General features: G+C 36.5%; 2 protein-coding genes and 1 pseudogene across 6 annotated transcripts in view; 2 read left to right on the top strand and 1 right to left on the bottom strand.

Moving 5' to 3' along the window:
- tg (thyroglobulin) overlaps positions 1-4,241 on the top strand; it is a 28,093-nt gene extending 23,852 nt beyond the window's left edge. For all 3 annotated transcript variants that reach the window (XM_026264461.1, XM_026264460.1, XM_026264459.1), the window contains exons 42-48: positions 24-188; positions 286-453; positions 598-785; positions 2,847-2,954; positions 3,075-3,215; positions 3,670-3,863; positions 3,945-4,241. In XM_026264461.1, the coding sequence (XP_026120246.1) occupies positions 24-188; positions 286-453; positions 598-785; positions 2,847-2,954; positions 3,075-3,215; positions 3,670-3,863; positions 3,945-4,081 (1,101 nt within the window). In that variant the 3' untranslated portion in view covers positions 4,082-4,241. The remainder of the gene's footprint in view (positions 1-23; positions 189-285; positions 454-597; positions 786-2,846; positions 2,955-3,074; positions 3,216-3,669; positions 3,864-3,944) is intronic.
- A 1,613-nt stretch (positions 4,242-5,854) lies between these two features.
- Positions 5,855-9,883, top strand: LOC113099602 (WNT1-inducible-signaling pathway protein 1-like). Of its 3 annotated transcripts, none has more exons than XM_026264470.1 (5): positions 5,855-6,033; positions 7,362-7,638; positions 7,985-8,242; positions 8,347-8,540; positions 9,568-9,883. In XM_026264470.1, exons 1-5 carry the CDS (start codon positions 5,986-5,988, stop codon positions 9,865-9,867), a joined length of 1,077 nt encoding a protein of 358 aa, XP_026120255.1. In that variant the 5' UTR covers positions 5,855-5,985; the 3' UTR covers positions 9,868-9,883. The 3 variants fall into 3 exon arrangements, with proteins under 3 accessions (XP_026120255.1, XP_026120254.1, XP_026120257.1); XM_026264469.1 differs by having other exon boundaries at positions 7,985-8,257; XM_026264472.1 differs by lacking the exon at positions 5,855-6,033 and having other exon boundaries at positions 7,389-7,615; positions 7,985-8,257.
- A 1,000-nt stretch (positions 9,884-10,883) lies between these two features.
- LOC113099591 (protein NDRG1-like) lies at positions 10,884-14,058 on the bottom strand (annotated as a pseudogene).
- Between the last annotated feature and the right edge of the window lie 383 nt (positions 14,059-14,441).

The raw sequence follows: 14,441 nt of genomic DNA, 5'->3' as shown, positions 1-14,441 counted from the left end.
ACAATTCTGTTGTCTGCTTCTAGGGTGGATCGGTGTTTTCTCCAGCTGTTGTAACAAGTATGTCTAAAGCCCAGGCTCAAACTGCATCTCTGGCTAGAGAACTTGGCTGCTCGGCCTCTGATATTTCACAGCTGCTGACCTGCCTGAGGAGTAAACCAGCTCAGACCATCAATGCTGCCCAGACCAAGGTACAAGGGGTTACATTTGAGAAGAAAATGCACATAACTGTCAAAAACGATCATTATTTTTGTTGCGCAACATCTTTGGGGTGTTTTTTCTGTGTAGTTGTTAGCAGTGAGTGGTCCCCTGCAGGCCTGGTCACCAGTGGTTGATGGAACTGTAGTTCGGGAAAAGCCTTCTGTAGCCCTTCTGTCCGGAAACTTCCACAAAGCTGAATTACTTCTAGGGACATCATTTGAAGACGGCCTCATCAGCAGAGCCAAGGACATCAAGGTCAGGACAAAAAATATATCAGACTGAGAAATGAGCGAGAGCAAAGCACCTAAAAGATAGTGTAAGAATTAAAGCTGGGTGTGGTTAGAGAACAACTACTTCCATTCTCTTATTGGTGCTTTTGTGTTTATTTTATATGAGAAGAATTTCGAGCAGCTTCAGGGAAGGGCTGACAGCAAGACAGCGTTTTACGCAGCCCTGTCGAACTCTCTGGGAGGAGATGATGCTAATGCTTTCGTGAAGGAGGCCGCGACCTGGTTCTACTCTATGCAACACTCCCCCACACCCTCGGGATACAATGTGTTCTCTCGTGCACTGGAAAATGCTACGAGGTAAGAGGTGGAAGGTCATACAGAACAAAAGGACATTTTTTTTTTTGTTTTCATTACAAGAATGTTGGATGGAAAGCATATACCTCCCAGATACCAAAGTTGCACTACCAAGCAAAATCGGTCTAAGATTGATTCATTTGTTTATTTATTGAAAGAAATTAACATTTTTAGCAATGATGCATTCATTTGAAGTTACAATTAAAACATTCTTGCAAGATATTTAAAAAAAAAAAGAAGAGAAAAGGCTATTCTTTAGAACTTTTCTATTCATCAAAGAATTGTGGAAAACAAAAACATTTGCACAAAACGTATTATCGAGGAATAATATTATATATTAATATTAGAATAAATGTATTATCAATCGCTAGATCAGCATATTAGAATACATCACTGAAGACTTGAGTAATGGCTGCTTAACATTAAGCTTTGCCATTATAGGAATAAATTACATTTAAAAAAATATATTAAAATAAAGAAGAGTTACTTTGTAATAAAATTTCACAAGATAACTGTTTTACTGTATTATCTATCAAATAAATCGAATTTTGGTGAGTGAAAGACTTCTTTTAAAGAAGAAGTGCTGTGCTCCCAAAGAGGCCAGAATGATTTCTTTGAGAAGTAAAATCTTTCTGGGTTTATGCAATTTAAATGCAATGTTAAAAAGACAGTTTTAATCTGATTTAACAGCTTAGTTGCAATTCTTTAGTTCGATGCCAGAATGAACAATAGATTTCCTCTCTCAATGTGTTCACAGCTGCCGTTTCTGTAAGTCAATGATTTTGTTTGTTCAGACCCTTGAGAAAAGGTTAAGTGGTCTGGAATACCGAGGGATCCAGAGCTGAAATCATTTTGAGCCTTAGGGTAGGGCCCTGTGCTTGAATTCTTGTCTTGCGTTCACTGAGGGTGTGGAGGCAGCTTTGTTTGTGACAAAGAGGAAGGAAATGGTATATATAGGTCTCTGACTGAAATGTACTCAAGTGTGAGTTTAAAACAGTCCTAAGTAAAAACTGTCACTTATCAGTAATCTGAGAACAATTTCATGACGTTTTAACAGTGAAGTTTATATATTGGATGGGAATAACTAATGTTGTAAGAAGAAAACTAAAAAATCTGTACAAAAATGCACTGATGTTTTAATGGTAATTTGATGGATTTTAAGTAATATATTTATCTACTTCATAGGTAATGACTGAAGTGATCTAGCTCTGAATGATACTTGATGCATGACGGATGCAACCTTCTTGAGCTCAGTTTCTGTCAAACATTAGTGTTCTGAATTTTATTCAAAGCGTGTCTGGAAAATATGAGTTCAGCGGGCTAGCATGTACACTTGAGAGTCAAGAGTTCATTTAACAAAAAGCTCAGCCTTCTCCCTCTAATTTATTGCCGTTTGTGATTACCAGATCATATCTGCAAATACTACATTCTTCAGTTTTGGAAACACAACCTAAATATTTTAAATGCATTAGTAGTACATAAATGAGTAGAATTACATTTCTGCTACAATAAGGTTAAATATATATATATATATATTTCTGTGATTAAACTAGTTTTAAAGATACGAAATTCAGTCTTTAGTGTTTAGCTCATCTTTGAAGGGCAGTTTCATTTTCTTTTTGATATTATGTGTAATTATTAATACCTGCTTCTTTCTCTGAATTGTCAGGAGCTCTGAATGAAGTTGAGAAAGAGGACAAGCTGGCTGTCCACATAATCACTAGTGTCAGACAAAATACAATCCGAATGAGTAATGACCTGCTGCACATACAGCAGCATAGCATCATAAACAAGAAAGAGACCTAAAACTAGAATAGTACACACAGAACCCGATAAAACCAAGTTTAGATCCAGGATCATTTCCTGATCCTCTTTTTGCCATTGTTTCATTTCTTTTTGTTTCAACACTGTGGCAACCACAGAAAGCGACAATCGGGGCAGAATTAAACCATGTTAAATGAACCATAATGTGATAAAACTCCTGTGTTGTTATTAAAACTTTAAAATGCAGCTTGCACCTTGCCATGCATGATGCAGCCATATTATGCACATTTATTTCTGCAGAGATCTCTTCATCATCTGTCCAGCTGTGGACATGGCTGAATTCTGGGCAGCCAACACACGGTCCAGTGTTCACATGTACCACCTGCCTGAGGACTCTGCCTACAACAGGTGCCTCTCATTCCAAAAGCTTATTATCATACTTGATTTCACATAACTCATGGCAACACACATAATAAAATCTATCACATTTAATGAGAATCTCTGTACGCTAAATACATTTTTTCACAGTGCTGATCTGTCAGTGCCGATGGATGTGCAGTACCTCTTTGGAGTTCCTCTTGCCTCAGAAATGCATGATCTCTTCATCTCCAAAGAGAGAACGCTTGCCTTGCAGATCATGAACTACATGGCAAACTTCATAAAGTCTGGGTATTTATCAACCTTTTCAGTTGTATTTTTTTTTTACGTTATGTAATGTTTTTATTTTCCTTATGTTTAAGTGAAATTTAGGGCAGGATTTGATTCTGTACATCAGTTGTTGATTGGATGAAGGCAGATCTGAGCGTCAGTCTGGTCAATTGTAAGAAAAAAGCAAGTTTGAAGGGAGAGTTCACTCAAAAATGAAACTTCTGTCATCATTTACTCACATTGCAACACAAATTAAGATATTTATTAAATTAGCATTTTCAAGGATTTCGGATGACATAGTATGAGCAAATGATGACAGAATTTCCTTTTTTGGTAAACTATCCCTTTAAAACAACCAAATGATTGAAGAAATCTAGCATTTGTCATCAGAACACTGAGTTATAACATTTTAATTGAAAATTCGACTTTATTGAATATTGCACAGCCATGTCCATCTCTCCTCTGCTCTCCACAGCAACCCCAACCTGCCTCTTGCAGCATCTAGGACATCCTTCAGTAAGTTCTTACCCCCATGGCCTCAGTTCATGGCTCACCAGGGTGGACGGGGCTATAAGGAGCTGTCCTTTACACTCAGTAACCGCAAGAACCTCCAGAGTCCTCAATGTTCCTTCTGGTCTCAATATGTGCCGACTTTGAGCACCTCTACCGGTTAGTACCGCATTTAGAGATTGGAAGATAACAGTGGGTTGGTTGTACTTTTAGACCTGACTTTGACTTTTGACTTCACAGCTAAATTCTCCTGTGAGACTTCAGTGGGAGATTCTGGAGGTATTCAAAATCCAACCCAAGTGCCAAAGTCAATCCCAGACCCAAGCTTCTCTCTGACACCAAGCAAACCTAAATCTGAGAAAGATGCTTACAATTAGTCTCAGAATGTTCAGATTTTCTTGTAATTGCTTGTTCCAGAAGCAATCTTTGCACTATATAATTGTGGAGTTTCTATTGATATTTCTATTCTATTTCTATTATTAATCATTTTGATTAGGAATCATGGTAGAACCTAAACAATAAATTGCATTGAAAACACTTTTGGGTTGTTGTTCTTCACTTTTGACATTTAGAAACAAAATGCTTCAAATATTGTTAGAGTATTTAAATATCTTCATTAATAATTAATCAGGTGATTACACATTAAAACAAAGACATCATAATGTCACATGGAATAGGAACTGACCAAAGCTGCCAGGAGGACATAGGAGTAATCATTTCAGCAAGTTTCCAGATGCTGCAACAGCCTTGTGTCACCAACTGAGGGCTATTCTGCGATGCTAATTATCACTTTATTCCTAGAGATTATAAGAAGCCTTTCCTCTTTGTCTAGTCTATTCTGTTCCAGCTGTCTGGACAATTGAACTTTCAGCAAAAGTCAATGTCAGAGCATTTTTCTCATAATGTGGTATTTTGTAAGACTTTTTTTTAAAATATAATTTCTACATGAACTATGAAACAAAGTTGCACGTTAAGGGTTGAAATATGAAAGGTTTTCCAGTGATTTTTTTTTTAAGTCTGTGATACAGGAATTTAGAATATACTGTTCTTCTGTTTAGTTCATCAGTCGCAGGCTGCCCAGGCGTACGTATCAATTTGTGAAGAGTGGAAACCTAAAGCGCAACATAGCATATGATTCAAGGTTTTTGGCAGAATATGAACGCATCACACAAAACAGTTTCAAAATTCAATTCTATGCTTGCCATTTAAAATTAAATTAAAAATATATTGTTAATAAAGTTTATTTTTCAAATCTAGTTTAGAAAAGATTAATGTGAGTATATTTCAATTGGTCAGTTTTCTGTAGTAGATTCAAGTACTGTAAAAATGTTAAATTATGGCAAAAAAGAAAGCTGCACAGCAGCTGTGGTTGCCAGAAATTCATGGTTTTAAAGTGTACAGTAGATTTTATCAGTAAAATTTAGGTAGGATTTAAAAGTATTATTAAATCACAACAATGTCTGCTCACTTAAACATACATTTTCACCTCCATGACAGCTCTACAGGAAGAAATTATTTAAGGACACACAGTTCTCTGTCCAACTGCTCTTATCTAGAATTCCTGCTGATCTCTGGAATGATTTGTGTCCAAATGTCAAGCAGTTAAATCAATATAAGTAATAAATGAACGATGGATTTAAATTATGACTGCCTCTTCTCTTGTATTCTGCTTATAAAAAATTATATATTGACTACATTTACACTCTAAAAAATGCTGGGTTATTTCAATCTAACTATGGGTCAAATTTGGTCTAACCCAACTTTTGGGTTAAAAAATGTAATGTAAAAATGTAACCCAATGGTTTGGTTAGTCCATATTTGACCCAAAGTTTGGTTGAAACAACCCAGCATTTATGATTAAAAATCTTTCATCAGATTCTTTGATTCTTTGACCGAAGGTCACTCTAAAGAAATCCTCTTACGAGTGAGTAAAGTCCCGGAATTAATGGCTTGCGTTAATTTTATGTCATGTAGTAATTATGCCACTGCCGAGACGTAACTGAGACGTGAGAAATCCTCTGTTGGTGATTTGATAAGATCGACAAACGGTAGGAAAATGTCGCTTTCTAAATCATTCAGACGTTTGATTTTGCTTCCTCCCCCTTGAAGACTGAACATCCAGCAAACTCCCTCTAAATCTGACAGACTGACTTACTGAAGTCCAGTAACGTTGACCGACACATCACGAGCGCGGTGTGGAAGCCACGAGGGAACGCTTGTGGATTCTACCTGTAGCAAACAACATTTCTTGTTTCAATGCATTTCTTTCAGGTATATAGTAATGTGGAGACCCCTGTCGTGGATTCTTTCGATAGCCAGTTTGCACCAGGTGAGTCTTATCATATCGTTAATTGAATACAGTATTTGAATTTGAATTAAAAAAAAAAAAAAAAAAATCACGCAACTGAAGGCAGACTGTTTCAAGGAAAAGTAAAGGAAAGCAAGAATATTTGTTGTAAGCTGCCCTTTCAAGCAGTTAAAGTAATGATGAGTTGGAGACTGTATCTCTATGTGGAGACTGAAAAACTGTATCATGTCATAACCTACGTGTAAATTCTTTACAGCCTACAAATGCATCAAAAGAAAACCTAAATAATACTGTGTTCCAATTCTGACAATCAATGGCATGGTGACAATAAAGCAAAACAATTATCTATTGGTGCATCATATGCCAGAAGTCATGAGTTTGAGCGATTTTATACTAATTAATGCTCGGAAATCAAGTCTAGGAAGTGTTCAGTAGATTGTAACACACACACACACACACACACACACAGCCTAACGCAGTTTCTATATTATGTATTTATTATAATCTTTTGTTGTTGTTGTTTGTACTTATTTTACCAAATTTGGTGACATTCATCACACTAACAAAAGTGCTATTGTATGCTGAATATCGATTATCAAATTATTAATATTAATAAATTATGCCTCACAATATATATATATATATATATATATATATATATATATATATATATATATATATATATATATATATATATTTAAATCAACATATATATATATATATATATATATATATATATATATATATATATATATATATATATATATGTTTCTGTCAAATCAAATAATTTCTCCGCCATTGAAATAAAGAATCAAGCGTCACTTATCAGAATTAAACAATTCACAGACGGAAAACTCCGGACTGGATCACACATTCGAGTGGAGCGGATCCGCTGAGAGCCTTTCTCCGCTTCTGCAATACGTTGTTGTTCCACTCCATTTCACTGTTGTTACATTTGATCCACCGTTGAAAGAAACCCGGTCTGATGGAAAGAGAAAACGAAAGATACTTTGAGGACCAAAACTTAGGCGATGCCATACAACTCAGGCAGTATTGATTTTATTCAAATCAAAACGTTATGTCACAAAAATGTTTCATATCGTTCTGTTTGTATATCTATTAAAATCAGCAATCAGTTTTGGAAAGCACATTTGGTGTAATTACACTGTAAAAGGGATCATGTGCTTGTTCAGATTAGAAACTAATCCAATGCATCCTCTGCAATGAAGGTCTTAGAAGTCTATTCAAAGGGTCCCATTTCAATGTAATTTCAAAGCACACTCTCTGTTGCCCCAAAGTGGCTAAAGTTGGCATATCTTCTTCATTTTCCTCTCCTTTCTCCCACACAGGCCAGTTCCCACAACTCCACAGACTCTCCTCTTGCGACCACAGATTTGGACCCTCGTAACCGAAATCGATACTGCCAGTGGCCTTGTAAGTGCCCTAAGAATGCCCCTGTTTGCCCACACGGGGTCAGCCTGTTGACCGATGGATGTGACTGCTGCAAGGCCTGTGCCAAGCAGGTGGGGGAGACCTGTAATGAGAGAGATACCTGTGACTATCATAAAGGACTTTACTGTGACTACAGTGCGGACAAGCCGAGGTACGAAAAGGGAGTGTGTGCATGTAAGTGACCTTATGTGTTCCTTTACAGTGGGATAGTTAAAATACTATAAATAAACTTTTATTTTGTGTAAATGTGACTTTCAGTTGAATTACCTAATAAATTGTAAAATAAAATAAAATAACTTGAATATAATTCATATTAATGCATATACACATAAGCCACTAGAGAAAATGTAAATTTAGCATTTTATGTATATACTATTACTAGACCAATCATGTTCAGTACCAACAAATTACATACAATATATAATTCTTTTCATATTCTGTGTCAAATTGGTACTCGGGCACAAAACTGTCACAGAATCTTTTAGTTGTCAGTATGAATATCCAGACTTCTTTGTTTCAGATGTTATGGGAACAGGCTGTGAGTATAACGGTGTTATTTACCGTAATGGCCAAAGCTTCCAACCCAATTGTAAGTACCGCTGTCTGTGTGTGAATGGGGCGATTGGATGTGTGTCACTTTGCACGAAGTCCCTGCCTCCCCGGGTCTGGTGTCAGTCCCCCAAGCGAGTGAAGATCCCAGGCCAGTGTTGTGAGAAATGGATCTGCGAAGAGCCCCGTAAACCACGTAAGACCAACCCCAGACATGCTCATGAGGATGGTGAGCCATGCGGTGGTAAATATCTATAGCATCTTCTGGTGACCGTGCATTGTTTTAGTTCTTTATCACTGATGAATTACTCCTCTTCTTTATGTCTTTTTCAGTGTCTCTCATCACTAATGATATTTGGCCTAAAAATTGCATTACCCAGACTACCCCGTGGAGTCCCTGCTCAAAGACCTGTGGGCGGGGCATATCACAGCGCATCTCTAATGACAACCCTGGCTGTGTGATGGAGAAAGTGTCTCGACTGTGTAACCTCCGACCCTGTGAGGTGGACATCACCAAGCACTTTAGAGTAAGAATTGATTCTGTCTCTGGTTTATTTCTGTTCTATTTCATTTGCACACCCATCATGTTTCCCATTTATTTTAATTATATATTAAGTAAGAATAATAAATATCATAGATATTTTGAATCTATCTAATAGATAGATAGACTGATAGACTGATAGATAGATAGATAGATAGATAGATAGATAGATAGATAGATAGATAGATAGATAGATAGATAGATAGATAGATAGATAGATTGATTGATTGATTGATTGATTGATTGACTGACAGACAGACAGACAGACAGACACACACGCGCACACACACAGAGAGAGAGACAGACAGAGATAGGAAGACAGCAGATGGATGGATTGTTTGATGAATTGACTGTCATAATATTTTCATAGATAGATAGATAGACAGACAGACAGACAGACACACACACACACACACACACACACACACACAGAGAGACAGACACGCGCACACACGCATACACACACACACAGAGAGAGAGACAGACAGAGATAGGAAGACAGCAGATGGATGGATTGTTTGATGAATTGACTGTCATAATATTTTCATAGATAGATAGATAGACAGACAGACAGACAGACAGACACACACACACACACACACACACACAGAGAGAGACAGACAGATGGATAGACACACACACACACACACACACACACACACACAGACAGATACAGACAGACAGACAGACACACACACACACACACACAGACAGAGATAGGAAGACAGACAGACAGACACAGAGAGAGATAGGAAGACAGCAGATGGATGGATTGTTTGATGAATTGATTGATTGATTGATTGTCATATCATTATCATTGATAGATAGATAGATAGACAGACAGACAGACAGACAGACACACACGCACGCACACACACACACACACACACACACACACACAGAAATAGGAAGACAGCAAATGAATTGATTGTTAGATGAATTGATTGATTGACTGTCAAATTATTGTCACTGATGGATGGATAGATGTATTGATTGCCATATCTGTCACTCAGCCAGGTAAAAAATGCCTGAACATCTACCGTGAACCAGAGTTTCAGAACTTCACCATCTCAGGCTGCATCAGTAAGAAGGCGTATTGGCCCAAATACTGTGGAGTCTGTAGCGATGAGCGCTGCTGCATCCCATACAAGTCTAAGACCATCGAGGTGGAGTTTGAGTGTCCAGATGGTTCAGTTTTTTCTTGGAAATACATGTGGATCAATGCCTGCTTCTGCAACCTCTCCTGCAGGAATCCAAATGATATATTTGCAGATCTGGAGCAATACTATGAGCTCAATGAGATTGTTAACTAACTAATTCACCACAATCTCTTTTATGGCATCCTTATAGGCTCACTTTTTTAGTCTGTACATCACATTTGACAGTGACAGGGATGATGCATAGCATAGAAAGGAATCATTCACTGTTGATGATGAGAAATCATTTCAAATGATTTAAGAATGAACGTCAGCACAATAACTCATATTGAGATGGCTTGTGGGGGGAACAATGTTAGTTCAGACTCAAGGACTTTATGGTACAACAGGATTTCTGATGGATGGATGGGGACAAATATTAAAAGTAAGGAAATGTTACATTTAAGATGTTGACTTCAAAAAATATATATAAAAAAATAATTGCCTGGCTTCGACGATAAAATACATTCTCCTTAAAGGAATACACATCATCGTTTTTTTAAAAATATACAGTACATTAGGTAAAATGCTGTTAAAATACATTTTTGTATCTTTGTTAAGTAACATATTCTGAAATACTGATAAAAGAAGTGACAGTGATTCCATTTTTATTTTGCCAAGTTGCTACTGTTTATATTTAATTCTGGAAAATGCAAGAAATGTTTCTTTCTTATTAAAAGGCATTTGCTTATCCTTATGCTTTGACTTTAGACATCATATGTTTGTTCTTCATATTTTCCTTGCTCATTAATATAATGTAAGATGGGACCGAAAGATGCACAACCACTGATTTAGATTCTATATCAAATGTTCTGTAGACTACATTGTTGACTTAACTAAAAATACTGTCAGTATTTTACAGTACTGTTAGATATTACAAGTACAGAAATATGCAATAAAAAAAAAAATTTGAGCCAAACATTCATTCTCATCAGAAAACTCTCCAACACAATCATACACACGCCCCATTTTAAGATACATACGTTCTCACAGACAAGTGTAAGCATCATAGAACCTTATTCATTTAACATAATCATTATAAAATATTACATATTGTATATTGTAAGTAATGAAACAGATATTGAAACCACAGTTTCATTTATTTAAACTAGTGCCAAGTCTTTTACTTATGTTCAGTATTTGTTTGATGTGGGGGCCATCTCTAATGTATCCCATGTGTCAAATTTCCCTTGTGATAAATACCAATGATGAACATTATCTAATCAGAGGAGCATCAGCTTTCAGGTTCAAATTCTGTCACTTCAAGTCCAACCGTCAGCTGAGTTCCATTCTGATTTTCACAGTGGTATTATTTTGACGAGGTGTTCAGCAGGACAGCTCGACGGAATGCGTGAGGGCCGAGAAACTGTGCTCTGCTCCAGAGCTGCTCTCCATGGAAACGTCAGGGTGGTTCGCTTTCAGTGCTATCAGGCTAATGTTAGCCTTTTCTAAGACCTCCTATTGCACCTTTAATACTACTCAAGAGGAAAGAAAAATCCCCTCCAATCTTTAAGCAATGGCTTAATTTAAGGACCTACTACATTATATGACCATAGAAAAAATATGGCACTCTATAAGAGGCTGTACCAAAGTTTTATATTACTTAATACTTGGCAACCTGTTTTAGATCAGATAAAGAAGATGGACCCCTCAGTTATCTCAGAGGAGTGATAAAAAATAATGATAATTATATATATATATATATATATATATATATATATATATATATATATATATATATATATATATCTCAGAAAGCTTAAATGCATAACCGTGCAGTGGGGAAATTGTTGCGGGTAGGGATGTTATCTAAGTAAGGAAAAAGATGTCTACCTGTATTGTATTATATGCCTCATGTTTGACAAAATAAAAACACTTTGGAACAAAGATAACAACGAAATGCTGGGATATCAAATTAGCTGCAATTAGTAAATTAAATGTGTTTGAGTGAATGCAAAGGATGGTAAGGTCACTGACCTTGAGAAATGATGCTGTTGTTGGGTTCATTCTGGAGTTGCTGGCAACCTGTGAAATGTTTATATAATCATTATATTACTGCTTTGCACACTGCTTTGGTTTCAATTTATTTACAGTTTATAGTTAATTATGGGGAAATTGTTGAAACCAATCACCGTCGAGTAACATTAAATTTCTATGGGAGTCATATAAGATAACATATTTTAAGATATTAACATATTTAAGATAATAAAGAAATAGCAGTTCTCACCACAGCATCCACAGCTGGAGAATTATCAACCACTATCAACAAAGCTGGACACCTGTCATGAAGACAAATCACTGATTGAAGCACAATTTTAAGGTCTAGGCCAGTGGTTCCTAAACCTGTCCTGGAGAACCCCCATGTGTCCCTTATCAGACACTCCCAATTTAGTTTGTGCAGTCTCTACTAATGAACGGATGAGTTGAATCGGGTGTGTTAGATAAGGGAGACTTACAAAAGGTGCAGGGCAGGGGGTCCTACTAGACAGGTTTGGAAAGCACTGGTCTAGGCACTTGTCAAAATCTTGTATGCTTACTGTCATCGGGTCGGACTTACTGACGTTTGCATGCATTTACATTTCCTCCTTGTACTGGTCTCTCAATCTCAAGATTCTAAATCATATCAAAAGCTCATTATTAATCAGTCAAATTATTTACAGATTTCCTCAGTTCTCACCTTTCCAAACAGGTGTGAAATGGCTGTATCAGGGAGAACATGCTTGTAATCTTCGGAGAGTGTAACACTTTAGTGAGGATTTGTGCAATGGCAGGGCTTTGAACTTATATATAAACTCATGCAAATTAGTTAAATAATGCAGTCATTTCAAATCTTTTGTGACTGCAAATCTATCATAAAATAAAATTAAAAATAAAATCAGTTTTATATCTTTTGTGCTGCCCAGTGCATTAAACTCTCTGCCTGCATACTCAAATCAATCAGAACAAGACCTTCCACCATGTCTGGATGTTTTAAATTTAAGAGACACATGTGAAAATCAATAATTAATGGCAAAATAAATTACCAAATGGAAACAATCCTGTGATTTAACACCTTGTGATAGTAATCAGCAGAATAACATTGCAAAATGCTTTGTAGCCAAAGTTGCAGAATTGCAATCCAAGCTATTTAAAGCAATTCAAAATGCAACTGAGAGGGAAATTATATGAAACTCACTGCAAAACAAGCAAGGATGCTGGCTCTAGCGCCAACCACCATTCCAATCACACTCTTCAGACTGTGATGGAAAAAGAGCAAGCATTTGGATCCAGACTACTTGAATGTTACAAAATAAGAGTTGAACTTAACAGTTTTAAGCATTTAAGATTTACCCAAAATACTTGAGAACCATAGGGAGGGTTTCTGAGAGCTGATCCATGGAAGGGTAGGTATACCTACAATAATAACAGACAGTTCTTTAACAAACTCACATATGAGGAACAATATGCAGGTCAAACACTATGGCGTTCCAATCAAACAGCATGACAGGTTCATTAGGTTTGGCTGATGGTCTTCCAGGCATTGGCGAGGTCATAATCTGTCTGGATGCTGTTCTGGGAGGTTGGATTATGGGCAGTGGATGTCCGTTAGTTGCTCTAGCAGATGGCAGTTCATAAACATGTTCTGCTCCCCTCAGACCCTACAAGTTACATGCTGACCTACATTCTGCCAGTCTGTTGCTAGAGGGTGCTGATTAAAGCTGTTTGCATTATATTTCCTTAAGCTGATCCACTCCGATTGAACAGATTTGAAATACATTTCCTGTTTTAGAGGCATGGGGAAATTAACCTAAAGATGTTTTTTGTCTTTGTTGACAGAATACGTAAGAGTTGATCATTCACTTTAAATTTTGAGACATAAATCTGAAGTTTTTAGTTAATCGTATGCCTTTGGATGGTCTGATAGACCTGGAACCATAATATGACTGCAATGACACCTTCACTTACTCTGTGGAAAGCATGCTGGCACCCTCCTGCTGTCCTGGGGAGTCAACATGGGACACAGCAAATTGTTGCATGATCTCATGCATGACTTTGTGTTTAAAGAGCGACTCAAAACAGCTCTTATCTGCAGAACAGAGGACACAATTGTGTTACTAAGATATCCATACACAAATTATTCAGTCCATTAAGACAGAATACAAATGAGATGTTAGATATAAAGGACTAGTTTTAAGCACAATGGAACTTGCACTGCCGTCTGCATTGTTACCGAACAGCTAGTGAAAAAGTCTCATATACAATGAAAAAATAAATAAGAAGGTATCTCACAGTGATGTCAAGCTCAAAGATGCTGCACTCCAGTACCATGATTACCTTGAAGGTTGATGTACAGGCAGATGTAAAAAAAATGTGTGTATTTTATATTTTTGTTCTGTTATTTATCATCTCTATATTTTTCTATATTATTTCTATACTTTATTCAAAAATGTTTAGCCTACGGCTTTTATCATACTACTTTTATTAGGCAATGACCTGCACACATTTTAAACCAGAGAGAGTACTTAACTTATGAAGAATGATGTAAAAATAAATCCATTGACCTCATTTTAATTATTGAATTGATATTTAATTGATGATGAATGATAAAACTCATTGTACATTATTATTTTGCAAATCATCTGTCCTATTTATTTGAATATTTTGGAAATATGATGTCATTCATATTTCCATGTCATATGCGAAAATGTTTG

The sequence above is a fragment of the Carassius auratus genome, unplaced genomic scaffold (genome assembly GCF_003368295.1).
Source record: "Carassius auratus strain Wakin unplaced genomic scaffold, ASM336829v1 scaf_tig00216980, whole genome shotgun sequence".
NCBI lineage: Eukaryota > Metazoa > Chordata > Actinopteri > Cypriniformes > Cyprinidae > Carassius > Carassius auratus.
Note: the sequence above shows the minus strand (reverse complement) of the source record. Positions and strands in the feature narration are given on the sequence as shown.

Coding starts and splice junctions, on each gene's coding strand:
- LOC113099602 (XM_026264469.1), top strand. CDS start 5,986: ATGTGGAGACCCCTGTCGTGGATTCTTTCGATAGCCAGTTTGCACCAG. Junction 7,639..7,984: donor CGAAAAGGGAGTGTGTGCAT/GTAAGTGACCTT, acceptor TCTTTGTTTCAG/ATGTTATGGGAACAGGCTGT. Junction 8,541..9,567: donor ACATCACCAAGCACTTTAGA/GTAAGAATTGAT, acceptor TCTGTCACTCAG/CCAGGTAAAAAATGCCTGAA.